Raw genomic sequence first — 23,361 nt, 5'->3', positions numbered from 1 at the left:
AAAATAAACTGGATTTACAGCTGGATGAATAGTGGACTATCTCACACTGTATAGTATATTAATATGTTACAAGCTAGTCAAGGAGACAGAAAAATATAAGGTAAGACAAGTTTCTGATCCAACAACTTACTTTAAGAATTGACTTGTCTGCGACTCCACCTGTGTCAACCTGGGCAGTGTTGGCAAGACTGTAGGTCTTTGGAGCTGGAGGAAAGAGAAAAGAAAACAGTATTGTGTCACTTAAGAGCAATGTATGTTCATGCAGAGCCAGATTTCATGTTCTCCTTATCATCATGTTCACAAGGACTGTCCTCGACTGAAGAAATTCTTAGTTGACTAACACCCATATAACTGTATAGACAAACTGATTAGTTTATTTAATCGACAGATCAGTAAAACTGAAAGAACCACAAAGAACCATGCAAAAACATCACTTTAAATCTTGTGTTTACCAGAGATGTGCTTTTTGAAATAAGTCACTCAGCATGAAAAATCAACACAAGAAATGTGAGTTGACCAAGACCAAAACAAAAAATGAGTTGAGTTATCATCCGTGTTAAGAAGCCAAAGTGTTCACTGTCATGTTTAACAGACTGATCTTCTTTCTTTTTAACAAATATGCTTTATTTTCAGATTTCATCAGAGATATGTTGGCACCCACTCTCATGCAGATTAGGCGACACTTAGGAAGTGTTTACTATAATGTTTAATGAACAGGCAACTGTCATCACAAGTTACCAGAGCCCTAAGTTTGTTTACACACCTGACAAGCTGCAGACACACAGCAGCAAGTTGTCCTTAATAATATAAGATAGGAAAAAGCATGAGAGGGGCATTTGTGAAGCTGTAACCTAAACGTTTTTTGTATTTTCACTTGACAAACTTAAATGAATAATAGAATGAGAAAACTAAGAGATACCATGTTTAAAAGGTACCAATACATGTCATATTACAGAATAACCATGATTAAGTCATTGTATACAGGGTTAAGCACAACATTGTGGTTACAGCTGCTGCTGCTGCTGCTGTCTGACTGACCATATCAACACCTTTACAATGATGTTTGTGGATCCAAGAAACTAAACGGGTAATACCACCTTTTGATTTGTTCTCTTTGGCTGGTTTAGCAGTCTTGTCTGCCACGCCGTTCCCCGCAGTAGCAGCACCAAGCCTGCCCGCCGCTGCTGCTGCTACCGCCGGGGCCACCGGAGCTGCCACTTGCGCCGCTGATTTCTTCTTCTTCCCACCCATTATGTCACCTAAATACTGCCTGATTGCGGCTCCTCTATGCGGCTATGTGGTCCCAAGTCATCGGCAAAGTCATTAAAGAGTATAGTTATGAATAGAGAGCACACAATTACGCTAATGTGTATTCCTCTGCTTGTCGGGTTGGTAACTTTTGGGACAACCCAGCTACCGTACCGGATGTCATACCGAGAAGCAAACCTCGTGTTGCATCGTGGGAAGTGTGCCCCTAACAAACATGGCAGACGCCTTTGGAGATGGTTTGTTCAGCGTGTTTGACGATGAACAACAAACTACCTCAAGCAAAAAGATACCCGCCTCTCTGACACCAGAAATAGGGTAAATTATTTTTTGTGCATCTTAATGTTTGGTGTTTTTAAAGCAAGTAGTTCGAAATAACCTGAACATAGCATTGTGCCTGCGCGTGCCCGGCAGTTATAACGTCAAACGGCTCGTTAGAAAATAGCGTAACTCGTTAATGAAACGTCAGGTAAAACACCTGGTTGTGCTGATACACGTTAAGTAGAACTGTTTTTGTCTTCGTTGTGTTATATATAATGTCCAGCCATTATTTAATGATACGGGGCCGTTCAAAGTTACAAGAATCAAGCTAGCTTAGCTAACCGTTAGTGTGACGTTCAAGTGTAACGATACATTAGCGTTGAATGAGGTCTCGGCTAACAACAGTTGTGTTTTGTTTTGTTGTGTTTTATCTCTTTTCCAGGAAAGTTGTTAGTAAAAATGGCACCGACACGGATGCTGGTCCTTCTGCCCGGGCCAAGAGGGAGGCAGACAGTGACGGTGGAGAGGAGGTGGTGTTTGGGAAGAAAGCTCGTCATGAGGCAGTCTCTGCTAACGACCTAAAGTAAGATGAGTTAGCGAAGTTACATCTTAACAATGTGTCTCTGTAGTTATATGCTATTACTAATGGACAGTAACTGTGTATATTTGCCTAAGTACTGTACTTGAGTACAATTGTGAGATGATTTACTTGAGTGTTTACATTTGATACTACCTCACTACAAAGGGACTTTTTTTTTTTTTTTTTTTTTACATTTGAGAGCTTTAGTTAACCTACTGACACTGTCAAGTCAATTTTATTTATATAGCCCAAAATCACAAATCACTGATATGCCTCAAAGGGCTTTACAGACTGTACATGGTACGACACCCTCTGTCCTTAGACCCTCACAGCGGCCAGGGAAAAACTCCTCCAGAAACCCTTTTAACAGGGGAAAAAGAAAAAGAAGCCTCAGGGAGAGCGACAGAGGAGGGATCCATCTCCCAGGACGGACAGACGTGCAATAGATGTCGTTGTGCAGGGCAGATCAACAAAGTAGAAAAGATTAGATAGAGGTTGAAGGGGCAGAGAGAGGGAGGATAGAGAGAGAGGGTTAGGGGGAGACAGACAGAGAGAGGGGAGCAGGAGTTCTGGGAGGGGCACAGCAGCAGGTGATGAAGCGCCACCATTGGCCAGTAGAGATGCGGTGAGTGTAGAGTGGACCAGGAGAGGAGCATTCCCATCTGGGGCCGAACAAGATCCACGGCAGTGAGACCAGCAGGAGTGATGCCGAGCAGGACCACAGCACGACACCCTGTGAAAGAGAGAGCAAAGAAAAGTGCGAGTCCTCTGGGAAAAACAAAGCTTGTGCCATGTATTATTGGGACATCAGAGAGAGAGAAGAAAAGAGGGGCCCCTGTGTATCGTGTTCCCCGACACATTGGACCTAAAGCGGCATAACTAGGGGCTGGTCCAAGGCAGGCCCGGGCTAGGGCTGGTCTCAGCCAGTCCTAACTATAGACGTTGTCAAAGAGGAAAGTTTTAAGTTTACTCTTAAATAAAGAGAGGGTGTCTGTCTCCCATACTGAGACTGGGAGATGATTCCACAGGAATCTCTGTAAACGACTCAGCAGTATATACATAGTAATGTTACTTAAAATTAGCTCCACTTCGACCAGACAGCTTTATTGAAATGCATGCACTAACTTTCATTGAAAACAGTTAACTGTGTTTTGTTTACTTCAGTCTTGCAGAATTTATGCCCCAAGTGAAGGTGGAGCAAGTTGAGACTGTGGAAGGATGCTCACATGAGGTAAGGAAAGCAAGACAAAGCAAATTGAAAGATAGATAAATAAAAGGAAAAAACAGTAAGGTGTTGTGCACCACAAGTTGCCAGAACAGCTGCTGTGCATCTTCCACATTCTGTAATATATATATTATAAATATATTCTTTCATTTGATTTTGATTATTGTGGTGGAAAGCGCTATCTAACTTGTCACACTGATTATTTTTATACGAAACTTATAGGTCTATAGGTTTTTCTTTGATCTATCACCTGTCTGATTTTTCTCATTTCAAATGTCAAAACTTTGATTGTTAAGTTAAAAAAATCTGTCTTTCCCTCACAGGTTGCTCTGCCTGCAAATGATGAATACAAACCACTTAAACCACGAGTGGGGAAAGCAGCCAAGGTATAATGCGCCATTAGATCAGGTCCTCTATTTTTGCAATTTAGTTTGTTCAGTGCATCCAAATACACTGAAATATATTTTAAAATGTGTTATTTTTGGTATGATATCTTGTATATTGTCCGAGAGCTAAATCAATTGGCTACGATTTGACTATATGGGCAATTTAATTAAATTGTATCGTGCATTGTGCACTTGTTTATTCACAAGAGCTGGTATTACACCTGGATTGTTTTTCTTTTCTTTTGACTTGACATGTCTTGCTTGCCTTGCAGGAGTACCCTTTTGTTCTTGACCCGTTCCAGCGTGAGGCCATCTTGTGTATCGACAACAATGAGTCTGTGCTTGTGTCTGCACACACCTCTGCTGGCAAGACTGTCTGTGCTGAGTGAGTAACTTCAGTAGTTGCTTACTGTACTTGTTTTACCTTTTTTAGACTTATTTTAACTTGCATTATTAACTCATGTCAAATAATCTCTTCTCCTCCTCTTGCAGATATGCCATTGCACTGGCTCTCAGAGAGAAGCAGAGAGTTATCTTCACCAGCCCCATCAAAGCCCTCTCCAACCAGAAGTACAGAGAGATGTATGAGGAGTTCCAGGATGTGGGACTGATGACTGGTGATGTCACCATCAACCCCACTGCCTCCTGCCTTGTCATGACAACAGAGGTAAGACGTAATTATTAGACTCGTCAAATATCAACTTTATTGGAGGTTTGTCTATGGAGTGTGTTGCAGGTACAGTGTGGAGCTGGGGACTAGAAGCCTCACTGAGTGGTTGATCTGACATGATAAACTGCTTTTCTCTCAGATCCTGAGGAGCATGCTGTATCGAGGCTCTGAGATCATGAGGGAGGTGGCGTGGGTTGTCTTTGATGAAATTCATTACATGAGAGATTCAGGTGAGTAAATACAAACTGCTTTGACACACTCTTATATAGGTGATAGACTGCTTTGAAATAAGCTGCTCTGGTAACACATCATTGGCAGCTGAATTATTAACATTTTTTCATTTTTTCGGCTCCTCTAATATAGGGGTGGGTGATATGGACCAAAAGTCATATTCTGATATGTTTAGGCTGAATATCGATATACGATATATGTCCCGATATTTTTATCACAAAGTGAGAGCAAATATTCAGTCAAAGACAAAGCCAAATATGACATGTAGTTTTATTGAAACTGTTTATTTTATTGAACATAAATACTGTATGACAACAGGATAACCTTTTTTTAAAAAAATCAAAGCTCCATAAAGTGCACTTTAAATCTTTAAATCTTAAATAAAAATAGCCTATGAAATAAAATAGGACAATGAATATATGAATATATATTTATATGAGAAAAGAATAATGAATATTACAAAATAACTAAATATGACAAACCCTAGTAAGGGCAGCATTTATATATAAAGAAAATTTGAGAAAAAACAATTTGAGCTATATCCATAAATGCGATGTGGTCTAATTCCATATCACATTTGAAAATATATCAATATATTTTTTATATCGATATACCGTCCAGCCCTACTCTAATAGGACTTTTGACATTGCGTTACTTGTTTTCATTTATCAGGTTGGATTAAGAAATTGACAAATTACGAAGGTCAAAAAGAAAAAAATGGTGTCTGATACATAAGGACTGAGCCAACTTTACAGATAAGACTTTATAATATAATTAACATGACAAATTTGTGTAGTTTAAAAGGTTTTCTGAATCTGGCTTGAGCCAATTGTATGAGTAAAAAATGATTTGAGATAAGATAACAAACATGTTCTTGCCTGTAACAAATCCTCCTGCTTTCTGTGTATTTCAGAGCGTGGTGTGGTGTGGGAGGAGACCATCATTCTTCTTCCTGATAATGTGCATTACGTCTTCCTGTCGGCCACCATCCCCAACGCTAAACAGTTTGCTGAGTGGATTTGCCACCTACATAAACAGGTAGGGATGTTGTACTGGCATTTATTATAATCATAAGGGTTAGTGTCCCTCCTCCTGTATTTAATATGGGATGGTGACAATTATCTGTATATATCAGAGGATCAGTTTTTCCCTTCTTGTTACATATTGAATGATGTTTTTCTGTCTCTTGTAGCCATGCCATGTTGTCTACACAGAGTACCGCCCCACTCCGCTGCAACACTACATCTTCCCAGCAGGTGGCGATGGACTCCACCTTGTTGTTGATGAGAATGTAAGGACACCTAAACACTGAGTTATGAAAGAGAGTTGGCCAAATCATTTAAAAAAAGCTAGACTAGACACAGACTAGATTTGTTTGGTCCCATATTAGCTCAAGGCAACTGTTTCTCTTCTAAATTTCTACTAAATTTTTGATGCACCCCTCGGGACAAAACAGAGGAGAGACCTGCTGTCACAGGCTGCCAGCCAATTGGTGCCATCTTGCATCATTGGACCAGTGCATGCACCCTATACATGATACATAACACCACATGTGTTTTGCTTTTCTTCAGGGAGACTTCAGAGACGACAATTTCAACACGGCTATGCAGGTGCTGAGAGATGCAGGGGATTCTGGGGGCAGTGGAGGGGGCAAGTGGGACCCTAGAGGACGGAAAGGAGGCACCAAAGGTGTGTGTGTGTGTGTCAGTTTTCGAGGTTAAAATGTGTTCAATTCAGTCATTTACATTAGAATGCCTATTCATTTATAATCACATGTATGATTTCCTCAGGTCCATCTAGCGTCTTCAAGATAGTGAAAATGATCATGGAGAGGAACTTCCAGCCCGTCATCATTTTTAGCTTCAGCAAGAAAGAATGTGAGGCCTACGCTCTGCAGGTGGCCAAGCTGGACTTTAACACAGGTATGTTGGTTTGTGCTGCCATTTAGCATACGTGTGTTTTTAATTATTTTCACTACAAACCTATGTATACACGTGCTGTCATTGGAGATTTACAACTTGAGTTGAAATAGAGCATGTCAAGCATGACTATGCAAAACTCCTGCAAGCAGTTGTTTAGTTAATTTTTTTGAATGAGTGCATATTAAAAGGTTAACGGCAGCCTTAAACCAGGATATCAATAGCAGGTGAAGTGTTTTTGGCATTAGGTCATCACTGATATTTTCTTCTTTTTGCTAAACTAAGTAAGGTCATACTGTGTGTTAAGCGGATTCAGGATGATGTAGATCAATTAGTTTTGTGTTTACAAAGCATTCATTCTGGTGATTTCACTCTAATGTAGATATAGTTGTGAGATGTGTTGAAAACCTTGATTTGTAGCCCACCGATTGTAGGTTTCATTATCTAATGATGTTTTCAAGAGCTGCATCTCATCCTACATTTGCTTGTTTCAGCATTTTTAATGTAAAAATTTGATGCTTGTCTTTGACGTACATGGGTTGGGTTATGGTTTAAAATATTTGGGTTTTGGACCTTAAACAAAAAATTTGACATTTCATAGTACGGCCTGTGGGAAATTATGATGGGATTTTTTCACTATACAAATCAATATTCAATGATGCATTTGGTCGAGTCTGTTGACAAATCAGAGGCTGTATTTCTTATTTCTATTTTGTTTTGATAGACTAGATGTTGCAGTGGTGTATTGCGGAGGGCATGGCAGAAAGAACACATACAGCAATCACTAATCACATTGTACAATTTTTCCATTGATCAGTTTATGAAATGTGAAACCTATTTTACATTGTTTTGGGCCAGTTTATTCTGATTGAGGTGTCTTTATACAGCATTTTTATTTGATTAGGCTTTTAAACAGGTTATAATCGGAATATTATGCTCCATGTAAACATGACTGTTTCACTAGGTTTGTTAGTCATCATCAGATAGAAAGTCACACTATCAGCACATTTAACAATGAACACATTGTCGGAGATTCAGAGTTGGTGAGCAGATTGTCTTGTCCAAAGCAAATACATTTTTGTGACAAATTGCTGTGAGCATTATGGAGGGAGTTGAAATTGGGCAAGCGCAACCGCTCACCAAAATGCTAAATTGTTGGAATCCAAACTGAGTGAATCCTCCCCTGAGTGGGTGCCATGAATGTGGCTTCGCAGCTGGTGAAGCAGTTCGGTCCAGTAGAAGCGAGGTTCCTTCATGAGAACAAATCTCTTCACAATGGGAGATAATCCAGCAGTAGGTTGGCTCATATCCACCTGCTTCAGGCTTTTTCAGTGAAATAAAACATGCTTATGAAGTCTTAGTTGGGAAACATTTTCCTCCCTCATCTTGGTTTGTTTTTCCTGCATTGTGACATTCTTATAAATAAGGAGGTTTGTTTTAATGCTGAGCTCGTCCAACGCTGAAAGCCTTTTTTCTGTCAACATGTCAATTTTTTCATTAATATTGAAGAAAAATTGGGTAAAACTCTGCCAAAGATAATTGGTCATTTCAAATAGCTTCATGTACTTTCAGAATTTTCTTGAACACACTGAAGTTTCTAGGAAAATGAGGCATCCAGTAATAGCAGTCGGATAATTGAATTAGACTGAAGAAATATGTTGAAATAAAGTAATGTCATTCATTAAAGGATTTACATTATTCCATTGACATGTTTAGTAATTCAAAAACATAATGAGAAAATATGATTCATGTTTTATAGCTACAGAAAAAACACTGTATCCCAATTTTTGCTGAAAACATTGCAGTTGCAACCATTTGCAGTTTGAAAAGATATACGTTTTCCTTCTTTATGTCTATCATTTAGAAACTTGCAGGGACCAATTCTCTCTACCAAACAGTCGAGATTGCTTTAACCAGCGTGTTTGAAGGCAGGTTGTTGGTGTTATGAAGTCTTTGTTTGTGTTTGTGGGTAGGTCATAATGAGGAGAGGGAGCCACGTGGCTCTCTTGGTTTCTGTCAATTGTCAACCAGCTCCTATCCACCCGCTAAACCCCCTCTTTTACCTTCTCTACTGGGTTTTCTTTCTCCCTTCCACATTTTCTTCTCCTTCTGTTTTTATGAACACTAAAGACAGAGTCCTCCCCTCTCTCTCTTCCTGCTGTGTGCTGTGACACATAGTTTCTGGGCAGTGTTTGTGGAATGGCAGATCCGTGTTGGAGTCAGGGGACCGGCTGGTGCCGAAGCACAAACCAAATGACCAAGTGCAGCACTGCAGCATCAAACAGACAAGTTATAGAAGTTTTGCTTGGTTCATGCAAAGACTAACTTGCGGACACAGAGCCAGGTTGTGTTGTTGGGGTGCTGACATAGAGCAGTAGTATTTTTGCGGTTGTACAGCAGCATTAAAGCTGTTTTTGCCACTAATGGGTAGAGCCTGAGGTTGATGAAGTCTGTCCAACAAGCGGTTTGGTACAGAGCCAAATATTTCAGCAATTACCAGTCACATAGTTGTGAATTTGGTTTGCATATTCATGCTCCACAGAGGACTGTTTGTTGACTTAAAGGAGAACTCTACCAATAAAGTTTTACACATAAAGTTGGGCTTGCAAGCAGGGCCCAAAACTACCACATGCCACTCGCCATATGCAAGTAAAAATCTATGTTTGCTAATAAAATAAATGAGGTCAGCCTCCATTGGCGGTTGCAGTTGCTCTTATAGTCCTACTGCTGCACTGATAATTGGGTCAAGGAGAAATTTGCATTTTTATGATAGCAATGCTGTCAATTTTTTAGCCCTTTGCATTGCTTGCGATGATGAGCAATGATACAGAAGACACTGAGATATCCCGACTTAGAACAGCAGCTTTTTTTCTTTCTTCATTAGACACTTCCTGACTGGTTTATACCTAAGATTTTCAAACTAGAATCCCACAGTTTTCAATGCAAAGTTTCTGCCCAAGCTTGGCAACTACAAATGTGTCACAAAGAAGGTTATCCAACAGTTTTAACAGGCATTTTTTATAACTAGTAAACCCATCTTCATGTGTGAACATAATTCTGTTACCCTTATGTAACTACTTATCAGATTGCAGTGAAGTTTGCTGCAGATACAAGTATATCTGTTTTTGGCCTTTATTTTTCCACCATCATCAGGATGATTTTTTTTCCTGTTGTACATCTAAAGCTAAAGGGCTGATTGCCACAAAATTTACCAAGTACAGTCATGCTCCTCAGAGGTTTTACAGTTTCCTTTTTGGATGTTCTCTGAGCTTCCTTTTTGTCCCACCCTCAGGAAAAACTTGACTTCTTGCTTGCTACTAGAATGTTTGATATGAAGTTTGAAATGTTGTTGTTACATTTTTTTTTACTGGGGGCCATGAGTATAGCATGGGCTTGGCTCACTTTTACGTTGGCCCCAACGTAAAAGTGTGTGTTGTGTGTTTGACTGTGCTATTGCTTTGTTATTAAACCTTTTAAAATAATTCTCATTGACACTGAAGTCATTTTACATTAAAAATAAATTCTGGCCCATTAGACTCTGTGGAAGTCCAAGTTTGTGACTAACATGCAGTCATAAGGAGGAAGGTTTCCCGGAATAGTTTCTGAAAGACCTGTGACTAAGTTTCCACAGGGACAGAGATTGACGGAGATAGCCAACCGGCCACAGTAAACAATGTAATGTGATTAGCACAATAATAAGACACAGTGGTGGTGGTGGTGGTGGTGGCACAGTCAGTGCATTCATATACAATGGATCACAATAATTAAGTTTGGTTAACCATGTGTCAGCAACTGCACATTGACATTGTTTGTCGGCTTTAATCTTTTGAATCAATTCTCAGTTAAACAATATTAACATCTGTAAATATCTTTGAAGAACTTTATAAGATGTTTATAAAAATAACACAACTTAGAAAAACTGATAAAATCTAAAGTTAACAGTGAGAAGCAAAAGTAGCAGCATCATTTGCTTGCTCAATCCCTGGGTGGTTAAACTTCTCCTGCAAGAAATTCCCGAAAAAACCCTCCCAGTTGTTCCACATTAACCGCACATGCCAAGAGAAATTATGTTTGAAGCAACATTTTAAAATTACCCAAAAGTGTGTATGTGTGAGAGAGTTTGAAGAGTAGTTGGGACACACAACGTCAGGATGTAATAGAAAATGGCTTTGTGCTCATATTTAGAATGTTTTCTGAGACGATGTCGTTAAAAATACACTGTTTGTTTCAGATGACGAGAAACGTCTGGTGGAGGAAGTTTTCAACAATGCGGTGGACTGTCTGTCAGACGAGGACAAGAAACTCCCTCAGGTGAGGAGAACTGAATCCCTCGACTCCTGTCCTGTTTTAATAACCCTCTCACTCCTGTTATTGAACGCAGCGCTGCCACCTTGTAAAAGCCCAGAGAGAAAGGCCTCTGCATTTTTTTCAGAAATATTTTTTGTTCAGATAAGACGGTTGATATGTCTTAATATAAATAGCTTCACACATATTATCAACATGGGCTTAAATACTGTGTTATTCTGTCCTACTGTGCTGAGTAACATTATGAAAACCAGCCGTGTTGAGGTAACAGTTGTTAGTGGGTAGACCGCTACGGCAAGAGCACCGGCAAAGCCAACCATACGTCACACTTTTCCACTACGAGGGTTTGAAGCTTTTCCACTCTGTTTCTCTGCTTGTGATGGCTGTGGTCTTATGAACAGCCTTGTGAATTTGCACGGTCACTAAACCTTTTATATACAAATACTACAAACACTGATCTGCCTCAATGCTCTCTGTTTTCCTCAGGTGGAGCATGTGCTGCCACTGTTGAAGAGGGGGATAGGAATCCATCATGGAGGCCTGCTGCCAATCCTGAAAGAGACAATTGAGATCCTTTTCTCTGAAGGCCTCATCAAGGTACCACTGTCTGCACATCCTGATGCTCATCAAGACACATTATTAGATATATATTAGATTCTTCCCTCAGCAGAGTTGCTGCAGTTACTTGATTTGTCAAGATGTTTTAGACATGTTCATCCTACATTATCACTCGAGATGCACATATAAATCAGACAGTGACTGGAAAGGGTTGATTTACCACTTGATCTACCATGGCCGGTGACCAGTCACTCCGTCTCAGATGTAGCCAATTCTGTGCCAGTCAAAGCATATGCTGCATGATGGTTCACGTGGCACACACAGAGTCACCGATAGTTACCAACTAATGTCACAGACACAGACACACATTGTTGTAGATTTTGCACCTTTTATTTTATTGGGTTCAATCTCTTCTTCATGTTGCATCAACTTGATTTCTGTATCACTAATGCAGATACTGGGCAAGGGAATTTCTGTGCAATATCTTGTGGACTTGCAGAAGTATTTAATTGTATTCTCACTAAAATATTTTCTTTACCAACATTTGTTTTAGTGCATCCCTAGAATTACCCATTGAGTACACTACTACCTTTTTAGACCTTTTAAAAATCAGCTTTCCAGATGTTATATTAGCATGGAAGGCAAATATGAATTTGTTTGTTTTACAAGAAAACCCTGCAGGACTTTTTAAAGGCTGGTTTGAAAATAACTTGTCTAGTCCTAATGTTTTTTTTACTCTTTTCAGGCCCTGTTTGCTACAGAGACATTCGCCATGGGCATCAACATGCCCGCTCGCACTGTGCTTTTCACCAGCGCACGCAAATTTGATGGCAAGAATCACCGCTTTGTAAGCACACACACACACACACACACACACACACACACACACACACACAAAGTTATTGTCAGATAAAAAGCCAATAAAGCTATCTTGTCAAAAGGAAATTCTCACAGGAAATTGATTGGATTTCTTCCCCCTCAGCCTGGGTTACATGCAACACCCTAACAAGTACATTATGTTGGGGATTTGCAATTTCCATAGCTGTGGTTTTGGGCACACAAAAGGAGCAGCAAGATGAGCCCAAAAAAGTGTCATTTATGTAAAATAGGAAAACAATCTTTGGAAACGTTTCTCTGCCTTTTGAGGCGAGCTGCAAAGCTAATCTTGCTTTACCTTAATGAGTAGCCAACAAAATAGTAAATCTCCCTCTAAACTATCTATTTAAAACAGTTCTGGCCTGTGAGCAGTGTGGAGCTGTCACACAGTGTGTTGCTCTGAGGCCTTTATAAGGTCTTCAAGTCCTGCAGCCTGCACCGCCACATAAACAGCCACGTAATGTTTATATGAGCTGGGGGCTGTGTCTGTGTGTGTGTGGAGCTGCCGTCATTTAGAAGCACCCTTCATCTTCACTTTATACACATGGATTTCCAGCTTGCATATACAAAGGCTTGAGGAGAATGTGAGAGGGAAGGAAACTGCCCTCCAAGACGTTCATCAGGAACATCTGGTGCTTCTGATGGTGCCAAAGCTCCACGCAGGCACTCACACATTAAAATACACACGATTCTCATTCCTGAAACACACTGTGTTTCAAATCAAGACCTGATCCCATGGCATTGGATCATTTCAACACAAAAATAATCTTATCAGCCTTTTTTTTTTTTTTTTATTGCTCAAAAACCAGTAGAAATTTGGTGTTTAATAAAAACCATGTGTGGTGCAGAGAATAGTCCCTAGAGGTTTGTGGAGATCTGGTTCAGTCTCTTTCTCAAAAGAACATTTTATCATCTAGATTACTCTATGTTGGTAATGCAGATATGTGGCTGATAATTCTGATAATGATATTTGTAGAAATACCTGTCTATTTTTCTAAATATTTAGTTAAATTCATCATATATCATTCAACATGCAGTAATACATCATCACAACACTTCTGTCCTTGCCTTTTATATGTTTTTAACCTCATCGCTCAGTGATTTTCAACCTTTGTTATATCAACAGGTTACAGGGGCAGAGAAACATTCACTAACTAGCTTCTTTTTTCTTCATGTCTTGTGTGTTTTATGTGGTCTAGATTACATCAGGTGAGTACATCCAGATGTCTGGGCGAGCTGGTCGGAGAGGAATGGACGAAAGGGGAATTGTTATTTTCATGGTGGATGAGAAGATGAGTCCAGCTGTGGGCAAACAGCTGCTCAAGGTACTGTGAATATGGCTGCTATGGTGTTTTTAAGTTCACACTACTTTTCTCGATGGTCATTAATCACATCTTTGCAAACCTCTTCAGTGCTGTCTACACATTTTTTTTGTTACAAGAACAGTCCAACCATTTCATCAATGAAAAATATTTCCCTGGTGTCTTGCTGAGAATTTGTGTGAACGGTTGAATGGAAATTGTCTGAAGTGGCTCTTTAGTTTCTGTGGATCATCGGGCCATTTGGTGCTTTGTCAAAAACACACAGTCACAGGGTGAAGCCAGAGTTTCTCATACTTTGGTCTTTGAGTTGACACATTTATTGCTGCTATAAATATGTATCTGCATAGCTTTTGAAAGAGGTTGTGTTAATGTAAAACTGTTTGTTGGCTCTGTCACAGTGCTCAACTCCCAGGGTGTCTTGGAGAAAGCTGTGGTTCATATATGTGTTTCTGGAGCTTATGATTGCAAAATCCCTCTCAGTATTTAATTTGGGAAAAGCGAATTCGGCCTGCATTTATTCAGATCTCGTTCATACCTTCTTGGCAAGTATAGTTGCTAACATTATCAAAACACATAATTAACGACAGCTGTCTATTATCATAATGAAATCATTTATTTTTATGTTTATTTTAATTCAGTCTGGTTTTTACTGTGTTGTGCAGGGCTCAGCAGACCCTTTGAACAGTGCCTTCCACCTGACCTACAACATGGTGCTCAATTTGCTGCGTGTGGAGGAGATCAACCCAGAGTACATGCTGGAGAAGTCATTCTACCAGTTCCAGCACTACAGGGCTTTGCCGGGTGTTGTGGAGAGTAAGCCCTTTTCCATATTTTACACCGCACACTCCAGGCCGATTGAGCAAAAAAGGAACTCTATTCTAGATTCTAATAATACTTAATAACTATTTGCGTTCTTGATTAGCATGCATGAGATTTCTCTAACTTGTGCAGAGGCATAAATCTGCAAACGATTAATGCTACTTGACAGCTTCCCAGAGGCTGTATTTCATTTTTATTTTTCATTTAAGTAATGGCAAAACAATTCTGTTTGAAGAGACATGCTAAAGACTAAAACAAACACAGTATTGATTGTTGTGTCTTCAAATTGATACTGATTCCACAGTTACAGCATCTTTCATTTTTAGGAGTCTGGTATGAATTATTTTCCTTGTCAAGAAGTCGATGTGCAGAATGCCTTCAAGAAATGTATTTCACTGGAAGATGTTAAAAATACAATTATAATGGCCTATCTTTTGGTATAAACTTGAATCATATTGCGGATTTTTCTGTGCAGAAATTAAGAAGTATGAGGAGCAGTACCACGGCATTGAGATTCCCAATGAAGAGGGGGTGGTCACGTACTTTAAAATCAGACAGCAGCTGGCCAAGCTGGGTAAAGAGATACAGGAGTTCATCCACAAACCCAAATACTGCTTGCCCTTCTTGCAGCCTGGGCGGCTTGTCAAGGTAGAGTTTCTCGCACTTGCAGTTTGATGACAGGACTATAATTATTGATTTCAACAGATCATTTAATGGCTCTTTGTTCTGATTCCTCAGGTAAAAAATGACGATGCTGACTTTGGCTGGGGAGTTGTTGTAAACTTCTGCAAGAAGTCTAACGTGAAGGTAATTTGAGTGTCCCAGTGTCATTCATATGTAAATTCATTGACATGTGGCTGTGACTAATGTGCATTTCCCGATTTAGACAACTACAGAGTCAGAGCCGCTATATGTGGTGGAGGTTTTGGTCCATTGTAGTAAGGACAGTGTAAAAGATGCTGCGACCGAGGCTGCTAAACCTGCTGTTCCAGGCGAGACTGGAGAGATGCAGGTGGGTGGGACAAACACATTCCCAAATATACTAGGTCTTTGTCGTCAGGTTGAGTACAACTCTTCTGTTCTTGTTTTTGTCCAGGTGGTCCCAGTGATGCTCCATCTCCTGACGTCTATCAGCTCAGTTCGTCTTTACATCCCCAAAGACCTGAGGCCCTTTGACAACAGACAGCTCATGCTCAAGTCTATACAGGTAAAATGAAGCGATGTTGAGGCAACGATTATGAAACTGGTAGAACTGAACTGAAAGCATCAAGTAAAATTTTGCTCTTTCTTTGCTTCCAAACATTTTGTCTGCAGGAGGTGCAGAAACGTTTCCCAGATGGAGTTCCCCTGCTCGACCCCATAGACGACATGGGCATCAAAGACCCTGCACTGAAGAAAGTTATTCAGAAAGTGGAGGCCTTTGAGCACCGCATGTATTCTCACCCCCTGCACAGCGACCCCAACTTGGAATCTGTGTATTCTCTCTGTGAGAAGAAAGCTCTGGTGAGAAACTCTGTGTGTGTCTTTTAGTTTGTGGGAGAGTTAAAAGTAATAAAGCCTGCTATGTCAAACCTTCCTGAAACCATTTAACGACAACCGTAACTAATTTGAGTTACATTGGCTACATTTAGGTTAAATACAATATGTGACCTTTCATTGTATTTTCTTGCCAGGCAGGTCGGCTTTTGCCAGATATACTCATAGAGACAAACACAGGAAGAAAGCGGGGACAATAGTCTTTCAGGGCCTCACCCTCAGTTATAGGTCAGATCAGGCCTGGAATTTCGTCATTTTCGAGGCAAGGCCACTTGGCCTTTTGTGTTGTCAATTTTTTAAGGGCACAAAGGCCATAAAATAAAACAATGATTTTAAGTCCACGTCCATAATGAATTTAATTTAAGGACTAGTAATGACCTTTCTGAGGAAGATTGGAGTCTCTGTCAAGCAGGTAAAGAAACATCTTGTAAAGTGAAATGCATCAATCTTGTGCACTTTGAGAGCTGAATGAGAGCAAGACCGTACATAACATTTTTCACAGTCGGGAGATACTGAATTATGGAATCTTTGTTATCCTACTGATTTTTTATTGCTTTAATTCATTTTTAATTGCTGTCAACATGCCTTCCACTAGGACATGGAGCAGCCAGCCAGTGTGGAAAAATAGCTGGCTAGGGTTGTTTTTTTCCCATAAAAACCCAAATTTGGTGCCTCTCACACATTCTTATGCCACTATTCCATCATATACACTCATCTTAATCATTGCATATTTTAAGAATTAGGAGAATAAAGGTTCTTGTATATTTTATTTAAGGCATCTTATTTTGACAGTCTTCTTGTAAATTCTGTGGTCGATTCTGTTAACACACTGCGCTCTTATTTTGAAAGCTGCATGCGTTTAGCGAAAGGAAGTTATTCAAAACAGCGCAACAACATGCATGTTATGGGATCTGTTTGTGCTAATCAAGTCGGACTTTTCAGTTAAGCTTTACTGAGTTCATATTGGGTTAGAGCAAACCACACCATGTTTGACACTTTGTATAAACATTTACATCCCTCTGTGGTGTTGTTTGTTGTGAAATGATAGGGTATACAGTGCAGTTTAAACTGGATTACTTTGTGTTTAATTGGCAGAGTAAGAGATTAACCTGATCCTCCGTTGGCATTTCTCTGCAGCTAATCTCCAATCTCATTTCTGCTGCTTGAGCTCCGCCATGGCCTTGTCAGTACTTATACCTCCCCGAACTTATTTGTTTACCAAGTCTCAGCACCTTACGCACACCACATCGTGGCTGTTGGACCCCATTTGATTCCATGTAGACTAAAGCTGGAACAGTGTTCGTTCTGATACTTGTGGTTCACTACAGGGAGAACAAGCAGTTGTGAAAGTTGAAACTTTCCAGCTTTTGTGTGCATGTCGGAAATATTTCTTCACTATCTCACGTGGAGTCACCAGTTCGGAGAAATTAGCCTAAAATTCCTCTGAATTATAATTCTTTGAGCAATACGCCGTGCTGGTGAAATGTCTTTGTTGGCTTCTTTTGCCCTGAGGTGTGTTGTAATGTTGAGGGGTAAAGGTTAAAATTGGAAAGTGTTCATCATTGAGGAAAGATGAACATCTGTTGGCAGATAACACAGATGTTTTCACTCCACTATGAAAGTTAATGCAGTTTTTCAAATTATCTCATGCACAAAACAGCTCATGTATTCACAGTGCTTTTAAAATTATAAAGTGTTTTCTGGAAATGCTGGAAAGCCATTCTCCAGGTTTGTATGAGGTAAAGGTTTACCAATACATGTCTGTGTGTTTCTGTGTATTAGATCGCAGCAGACGTACGAACGGCAAAGCGGGAGCTGAAGAAAGCTCGGACCGTCCTGCAGATGGACAAGCTGAAGTGCAGGAAGAGAGTTCTGCGACGCCTCGGCTTCGCCAGTCCGTCTGATGTCATCGAGATGAAAGGGCGGGTCGCATGTGAAATCAGCAGGTATGGAAGGACAGAGCACACCCACCACACGATTTGTTTAACTGGTTTTGTTTTTGTTTGCTTATCAAGTGTGCCTCCTGAAGTGTTGAGTCAGCCCTTTTTGAAGCCTGTTGACTCTGATGTTGTTTTAGCCTATAGACAAATTTGGCAGCTGTTTTTTAAATTATTATTATTATTATTATTATTATTTTTTACCTACACCGTTATTACTGCATTTGCTGAGTGGAACTGAACGCGTTGACACTGACAACAAAGCAGAGGTGTTTGGGTCAGCTCTATCAGCCCAGTCCAACAGAAGAGAGTAGTCTGTGTGAATGTAGAGGTTAATCAGCCTTAAAGCACGAGTCTGAAATCGTTTATGACAGGCCTTTGAGGCTCCACATATAAAACATATTCGACTATTTACATTTTTAGAACCCCTCTTGTCTTGTCCTCTCCTCTCTGCTCTGTGTAAACAGCATGCTGTTCACAGCCAGTTTAACTGAATTGTTCAGTCGAGTCAATAGTGACTTTCCAGGATGTTGTTCGAACAAACGGGCCGATTTTTAAATGAAGCATGTAAAATAAAGTGATTCTGATGAAATTTCATTATTTTAAGTTGTGAATATGATAAGCCAATGATGGACATTGAACATGAACATTTATGTTGTTACTGTTTCTGGTTATGATAAAAAAAAGAAGACAAAATTATTTAATTTAAGAAAAGATGCTTTTCAAATCCTGTTGTGGGAGAGTTAACATTAATTTAAAAAAAGAATCAAGCAATTCTGTTGAACATGGACTAAATTTAAATGTTTACGTTCTGCAGAATATAACTTTTGTTTCAGTGGCATTTTGGACATAATATCACACAGTTCTTCTGGCAAAATCGCTTAAAATAAAATGTTTTATGTATTGTTATTCAGGGCAACTTTGAGTCCTGCCAAGACTGAAACATGATGGGACCTTACTTACCCCAACATCTGCTCCACATTTCTGCAGAGTTACTTACACTAGAGAGACGTATCAGATCATTTTGATAAAGTAATAAAATATCCTCTCATAATTCTTCCAGTGCAGACGAGCTCCTGCTGACAGAGATGGTGTTCAACGGCCTCTTCAACGATCTGACGGTGGAACAAGCCACCGCCCTGCTGTCCTGCTTCGTCTTCCAGGAGAATGTACGAGCAAACATACACAAACACACATAATTCCTTTTAATTCTGCACACAAACGGATATCAAGCCTTTTCCCGAACACTGACATAAACCGCTGATTCCCATTCCCACACATACACTTGCATTCTTGGTCTTGTCCTCTGCTCTGCAACCAAAACAGAAACCTGAGGTTTCTGTGTGTTTTTCTTTGCTAATGAAGCCTGTTCTCTCAATGAGGCAATCCAGCGTTAGGCGGCTTAACAAAGCTTTTCATTGGCTCGACATCAGCCCGGAGCACCAGGACACATTTCTGTGTAAAGGAGGGGACGACGACAAGCAGCTGTCGTGTGTGTCTGTGTGTGTGTGTGTGTGTGTGTGTGTATGTGTGTGTGTGTGTCGGCACAGCTGTCGTCTGCCATTAAACAGCACCTGCTGCTAGTTTAGCCCGGGATGACTGCAAACCACCCAACCTGTGTGTGTGTATTCCACACCTCAGATGACAATATATTTCTAAAATAACACAGCTGCAATCTATTATTTGATGATATTGACCAGTACAGGAAAGAGTCACTTTCACTCCGGTGTTGATTTTTATAATCCGATCCAGTGACATACAGGGTCAGAAGTTGATACTGATCACACAGGCAGATTTGTCATGTTTAGTTATTCTTTGATCAGATATTTACTTTTTTAGATAACTGTAAACTGTGTTTTATTCAGGCAATGTGCATATTAAACATTTGAAATGGTTGGCTGTTTATATTCTTTGAAGTGAGGTATTTAAAAAAAAGTATGATTTGGTTTAATTACTAACTCGACAAGAGCAGATACGATACAGGGGCTTTACATTTTTCATTTGGAGAAATGTGCTTTAAAAACTATGCAGTTTAAAAATAAAATGCCAAAACAAATGCAAAAAAACAGAAAAGTGCTGCAAAATGAAGTCTTAAAACAAATAACTAAAGCTGCTGTAGGTAACTTTCACTGACTAACAATTATTATTTTGAATAAAACATAAAACAAATATTTGAACTTCCCTATCAGAGCATTAATGAGGCAATTTTCCCCTCCAGGCCAGTGAGATGCCAAAACTGACGGAACAACTAGCAGCTCCTTTGAGACAAATGCAGGTGAGACGACATACAACAATCTTAATCCAACAATTGGTTTCAAACAGTAGTTTTAATTTGGTGTAAATGTAATTTATTTTTTCTCTCAGGAGTGTGCGAAGCGGATAGCCAAAGTTTCTGCAGACGCCAAGCTGGAGGTGGACGAGGAGACGTATCTAAACCAGTTCAAGCCTCACCTGATGGATGTCGTGTACGCCTGGGCCAACGGCGCCACGTTTGCTCAAGTCTGCAAGATGACAGACGTCTTTGAAGGTGCGTCATTCATAATAATATCCAACTAATGTGACAGGAATTTAAAATGTGTTAAAATTTGGAGGTACTTGTGTTTAATTTGACCTTTTCAATTATGTTGTACTTCCCTACATAAGGTTGACATCTATAGAAACTTTTCGGATTTAGATAAAACTATTCTAAACTAATATGAGACATTGCATTTCAAAAGATTAAACCCGTTTATTAACCATTTTGGCTTGTGACAGTTTGTGCTCCTTGCCAAGATTTAGTAGTCTATAAATTATCAGTTTGTGTGAATTCCCCTCAAAACATCTCAGATTATTTAATTTAAATAATTGTTTAAGGCCCCCAAAAAGCAAAGTTAACTGAACTAAGCTCACAGAGGTTTAATTATCAATTGATTTCCAAAAACAAATCCATATTCCAATAATCATCTCATGACCCTCAAATTTTATAGTAATAGTATAGTAAGTAGTAAGAGTATATAAAGTTATAAAACTAGTTTCACCTTGAGAAGATACAACAGTAAATGCATCAGTTATAATAATTATAAAAGTAAAAGTTTTTCTGCAGAATGGGTACTTTTTACTTTAAATAATTTAAGAATATTTTGCTGAAAATACTTCTTAGACAACTGCCAGGATGTAACATTGGCCTTAACAAATGCTTTTCACCTATGATTCCTTCACTCTCACATATTCATTTGACTGTTTGCCTCTCACTAACTGATTTATTATGTGCGGCTTGATTTGAACACTGTCCGAAGTCTCCTCATAGTTTCTGTCTCCGACTCCCAACAATGACCTCAGCTGTAAAACATTACGTATCATCGTAATGTTGAGTTGAGAAACTAGAGGGAGTGTTAGTTTTGCTCATGTGCGTCAGACTTGCACACTACACAGGCCTGTGTCTTTTTGTCTCTTATTGTCGGGAAAAATATAATTTCCTTGAACGAAACGCTCCTCTTAAGCCAAAGTATTTATCAATTGATTCATCATTGGAAATGTAGCTCTCCACATGTTAATTTGTATGTTTTCCTGTTGACAAATTGCAATGACTATAGGACGCTCTTGTCAATATAAACACCATCATAATTAGTATCAAGTTAATCAGCGGAAACTTAAGGTGTGAGAATGCATTCCTCCAACAGATCTTTATTCTGCCTTAAAACATTCAGAATAAGTGATGTTGGATTATGGCAGTAAAAATGTTTAAAACAACATTCACTAAATGTCTGTGTGTCTTGTGTAGGGAGCATCATCCGCTGCATGCGTCGCCTTGAAGAAGTCCTGAGACAAATGTGTTCTGCAGCCAAGGCCATCGGCAACACAGAGCTGGAGAACAAGTTTGCTGAAGGTAAGAAAGATTGTATTTTTATTACAGCTGAAAAGATTAATCAACAGAAAATTAATAGGGGGTTGTTAAAGCAACTTTTTAACATTAGCTGCTTGTCTTCTATGATAATTCACTGAATATTTTCTGGTTTGGGGCTGTTTGTTGGACAAACAAAGACATTTGAAGGGGTCACTTTGGATTTTTTTTTTTTCCATTTTCTGATCTTTTCAACGAGTCTTTTGTAAGACACACACACAGAATTGTGAAGGACTTGTCACACATTCTGAATACAAACTATTAATTACTTTCAGGTAGATGTTATCAGCAGAGAGCATTAGCAAAAACACACTGTTGCATTTAGTTTTATGCATTTTAATTTATGATTTGTTATTCGTTCCACATTTGTATAATGCCAACGTATTTTAGGAAGTGCAGTATTTGTTGTAGTGCTACTAGGGCTGCCCACTCAGTCATTTTGCATACTGAATGAGTTATTTCCAAGCAGCATTAGCACATCTCTGGTAAACACAAGATAAAAAGTTGTATTCTGCATATTTTTTTCTTGGAGAAATTGGGTTTTACAGATTTATTGATGTAAGAATTTTGTTAGTCATGGACAGTCTTAACTCCTGTAGTGTTTTGTTGGATATGTATTGTATGTTGATTGCATCTAGAGTTGGGCAATATATCCACATTATATCAATTGTGTTAGGCCAGGATTAGGATACCCGAAATCTAAGTTGATATCTAGCCTAATAAGTGTCGTATTTGACCGTTTTTAAAGGCTGCATTTCAGTAAAATAATATACTTTACCCACTTAATCATATCCACATTTCTCATATTTATCAAAAATATTATTGTGTATATATTATGAAATCACCAATAGTAAACCCTACAATATCATATTGGTCAAAAATATCCTGAATTTATTTTCTCCATCACCCAGCCCTAATGGCAACTGTGTGTAGTACTATTTCCCAAGATATATTTACTTTAGGGGTTAGTAAAGTATTTTTTACCTTAATAAATTATGAAACTGATTGTTAGTTAAAGCCATAATTTCATCACAACCTTTTTAAGCATGTTTTAGTCATATTAGTATAGACCGTCATCATCCTAAAGGCTGTAAAAACTACAGTATGTATCAGTAACGGCAAAAATGCATTTTGGTAAATTCTTCTTGACCCGCTTGGTGAAAAACAACTTTTCTAAATTATGCAGTTAAACGCTTAATTAACTTTTAATTTCTGTCTCTGCAGGAATAACGAAGATCAAGAGAGACATTGTATTTGCTGCCAGTCTCTACCTTTAATGACCCAACAGGCAGCGCTGGACGAAACATTTTGTTTTTGACTTTTTTTAGTTTTGATTACGCCCCTGATGGATCTTTTTGTCCTCTGTTCCCTTTTATGTTTTGTCACCTTGGGGTTTAATTGGCTTTTAATTTTTGTCCTCTAGATCACTTTTCAAAAAAAAAAAAATTCCCCCATCATGAAAATTTGAACTTGTGTTCTGGTATGGTGTTACTTTAAATATGCCAAAAATAAAGGACAGGTTTGGGAGCAAACCCTTGCTCACTGCAATTAAGTGTATCAAGGCAAATTCTGAAGTTTTGGTTTGCAAAC

General features: G+C 39.1%; 2 protein-coding genes across 2 annotated transcripts in view; one reads left to right on the top strand and one right to left on the bottom strand.

The window, feature by feature from the left end:
- The window catches only part of dhx29 (DEAH (Asp-Glu-Ala-His) box polypeptide 29), a 15,312-nt gene extending 13,857 nt beyond the window's left edge, over positions 1–1,455 (bottom strand). Inside the window, exons 1-2 of the mRNA XM_059357271.1 lie at positions 1,098–1,455; positions 131–204 (exon numbers count right to left, since the gene is read on the bottom strand). Coding sequence (XP_059213254.1) covers positions 131–204; positions 1,098–1,251 — 228 coding nt within the window. The 5' untranslated portion in view covers positions 1,252–1,455. The remainder of the gene's footprint in view (positions 1–130; positions 205–1,097) is intronic.
- Positions 1,431–23,269, top strand: mtrex (Mtr4 exosome RNA helicase). Its single transcript, XM_059357272.1, has 27 exons — positions 1,431–1,584; positions 1,970–2,110; positions 3,272–3,338; positions 3,656–3,718; positions 3,991–4,103; positions 4,211–4,385; positions 4,528–4,618; positions 5,533–5,657; positions 5,812–5,910; positions 6,191–6,308; positions 6,410–6,541; positions 10,770–10,849; positions 11,330–11,440; positions 12,147–12,248; positions 13,477–13,602; positions 14,262–14,412; positions 14,894–15,066; positions 15,157–15,225; positions 15,305–15,430; positions 15,515–15,625; positions 15,733–15,921; positions 17,737–17,900; positions 18,955–19,060; positions 20,110–20,166; positions 20,256–20,418; positions 21,652–21,756; positions 22,996–23,269. The coding sequence occupies exons 1-27, from the start codon at positions 1,484–1,486 to the stop codon at positions 23,046–23,048; spliced, it is 3,111 nt and encodes a 1,036-aa protein (XP_059213255.1). The 5' UTR covers positions 1,431–1,483; the 3' UTR covers positions 23,049–23,269.
- The last annotated feature ends 92 nt before the right edge of the window (positions 23,270–23,361 follow it).

The sequence above is a fragment of the Centropristis striata genome, chromosome 19, assembly GCF_030273125.1.
Source record: "Centropristis striata isolate RG_2023a ecotype Rhode Island chromosome 19, C.striata_1.0, whole genome shotgun sequence".
NCBI classification, from domain to species: domain Eukaryota; kingdom Metazoa; phylum Chordata; class Actinopteri; order Perciformes; family Serranidae; genus Centropristis; species Centropristis striata.
This window is presented reverse-complemented; position numbering and strand designations above follow the sequence as displayed.

Excerpts from the sequence above, each read along its gene's own strand:
- mtrex (XM_059357272.1), top strand. The coding sequence starts at position 1,484 with ATGGCAGACGCCTTTGGAGATGGTTTGTTCAGCGTGTTTGACGATGAA. Across the intron at positions 1,585-1,969 it reads TCTCTGACACCAGAAATAGG|GAAAGTTGTTAGTAAAAATG; the intron begins GTAAATTATTTT and ends TCTCTTTTCCAG. Across the intron at positions 13,603-14,261 it reads TGGGCAAACAGCTGCTCAAG|GGCTCAGCAGACCCTTTGAA; the intron begins GTACTGTGAATA and ends TGTGTTGTGCAG.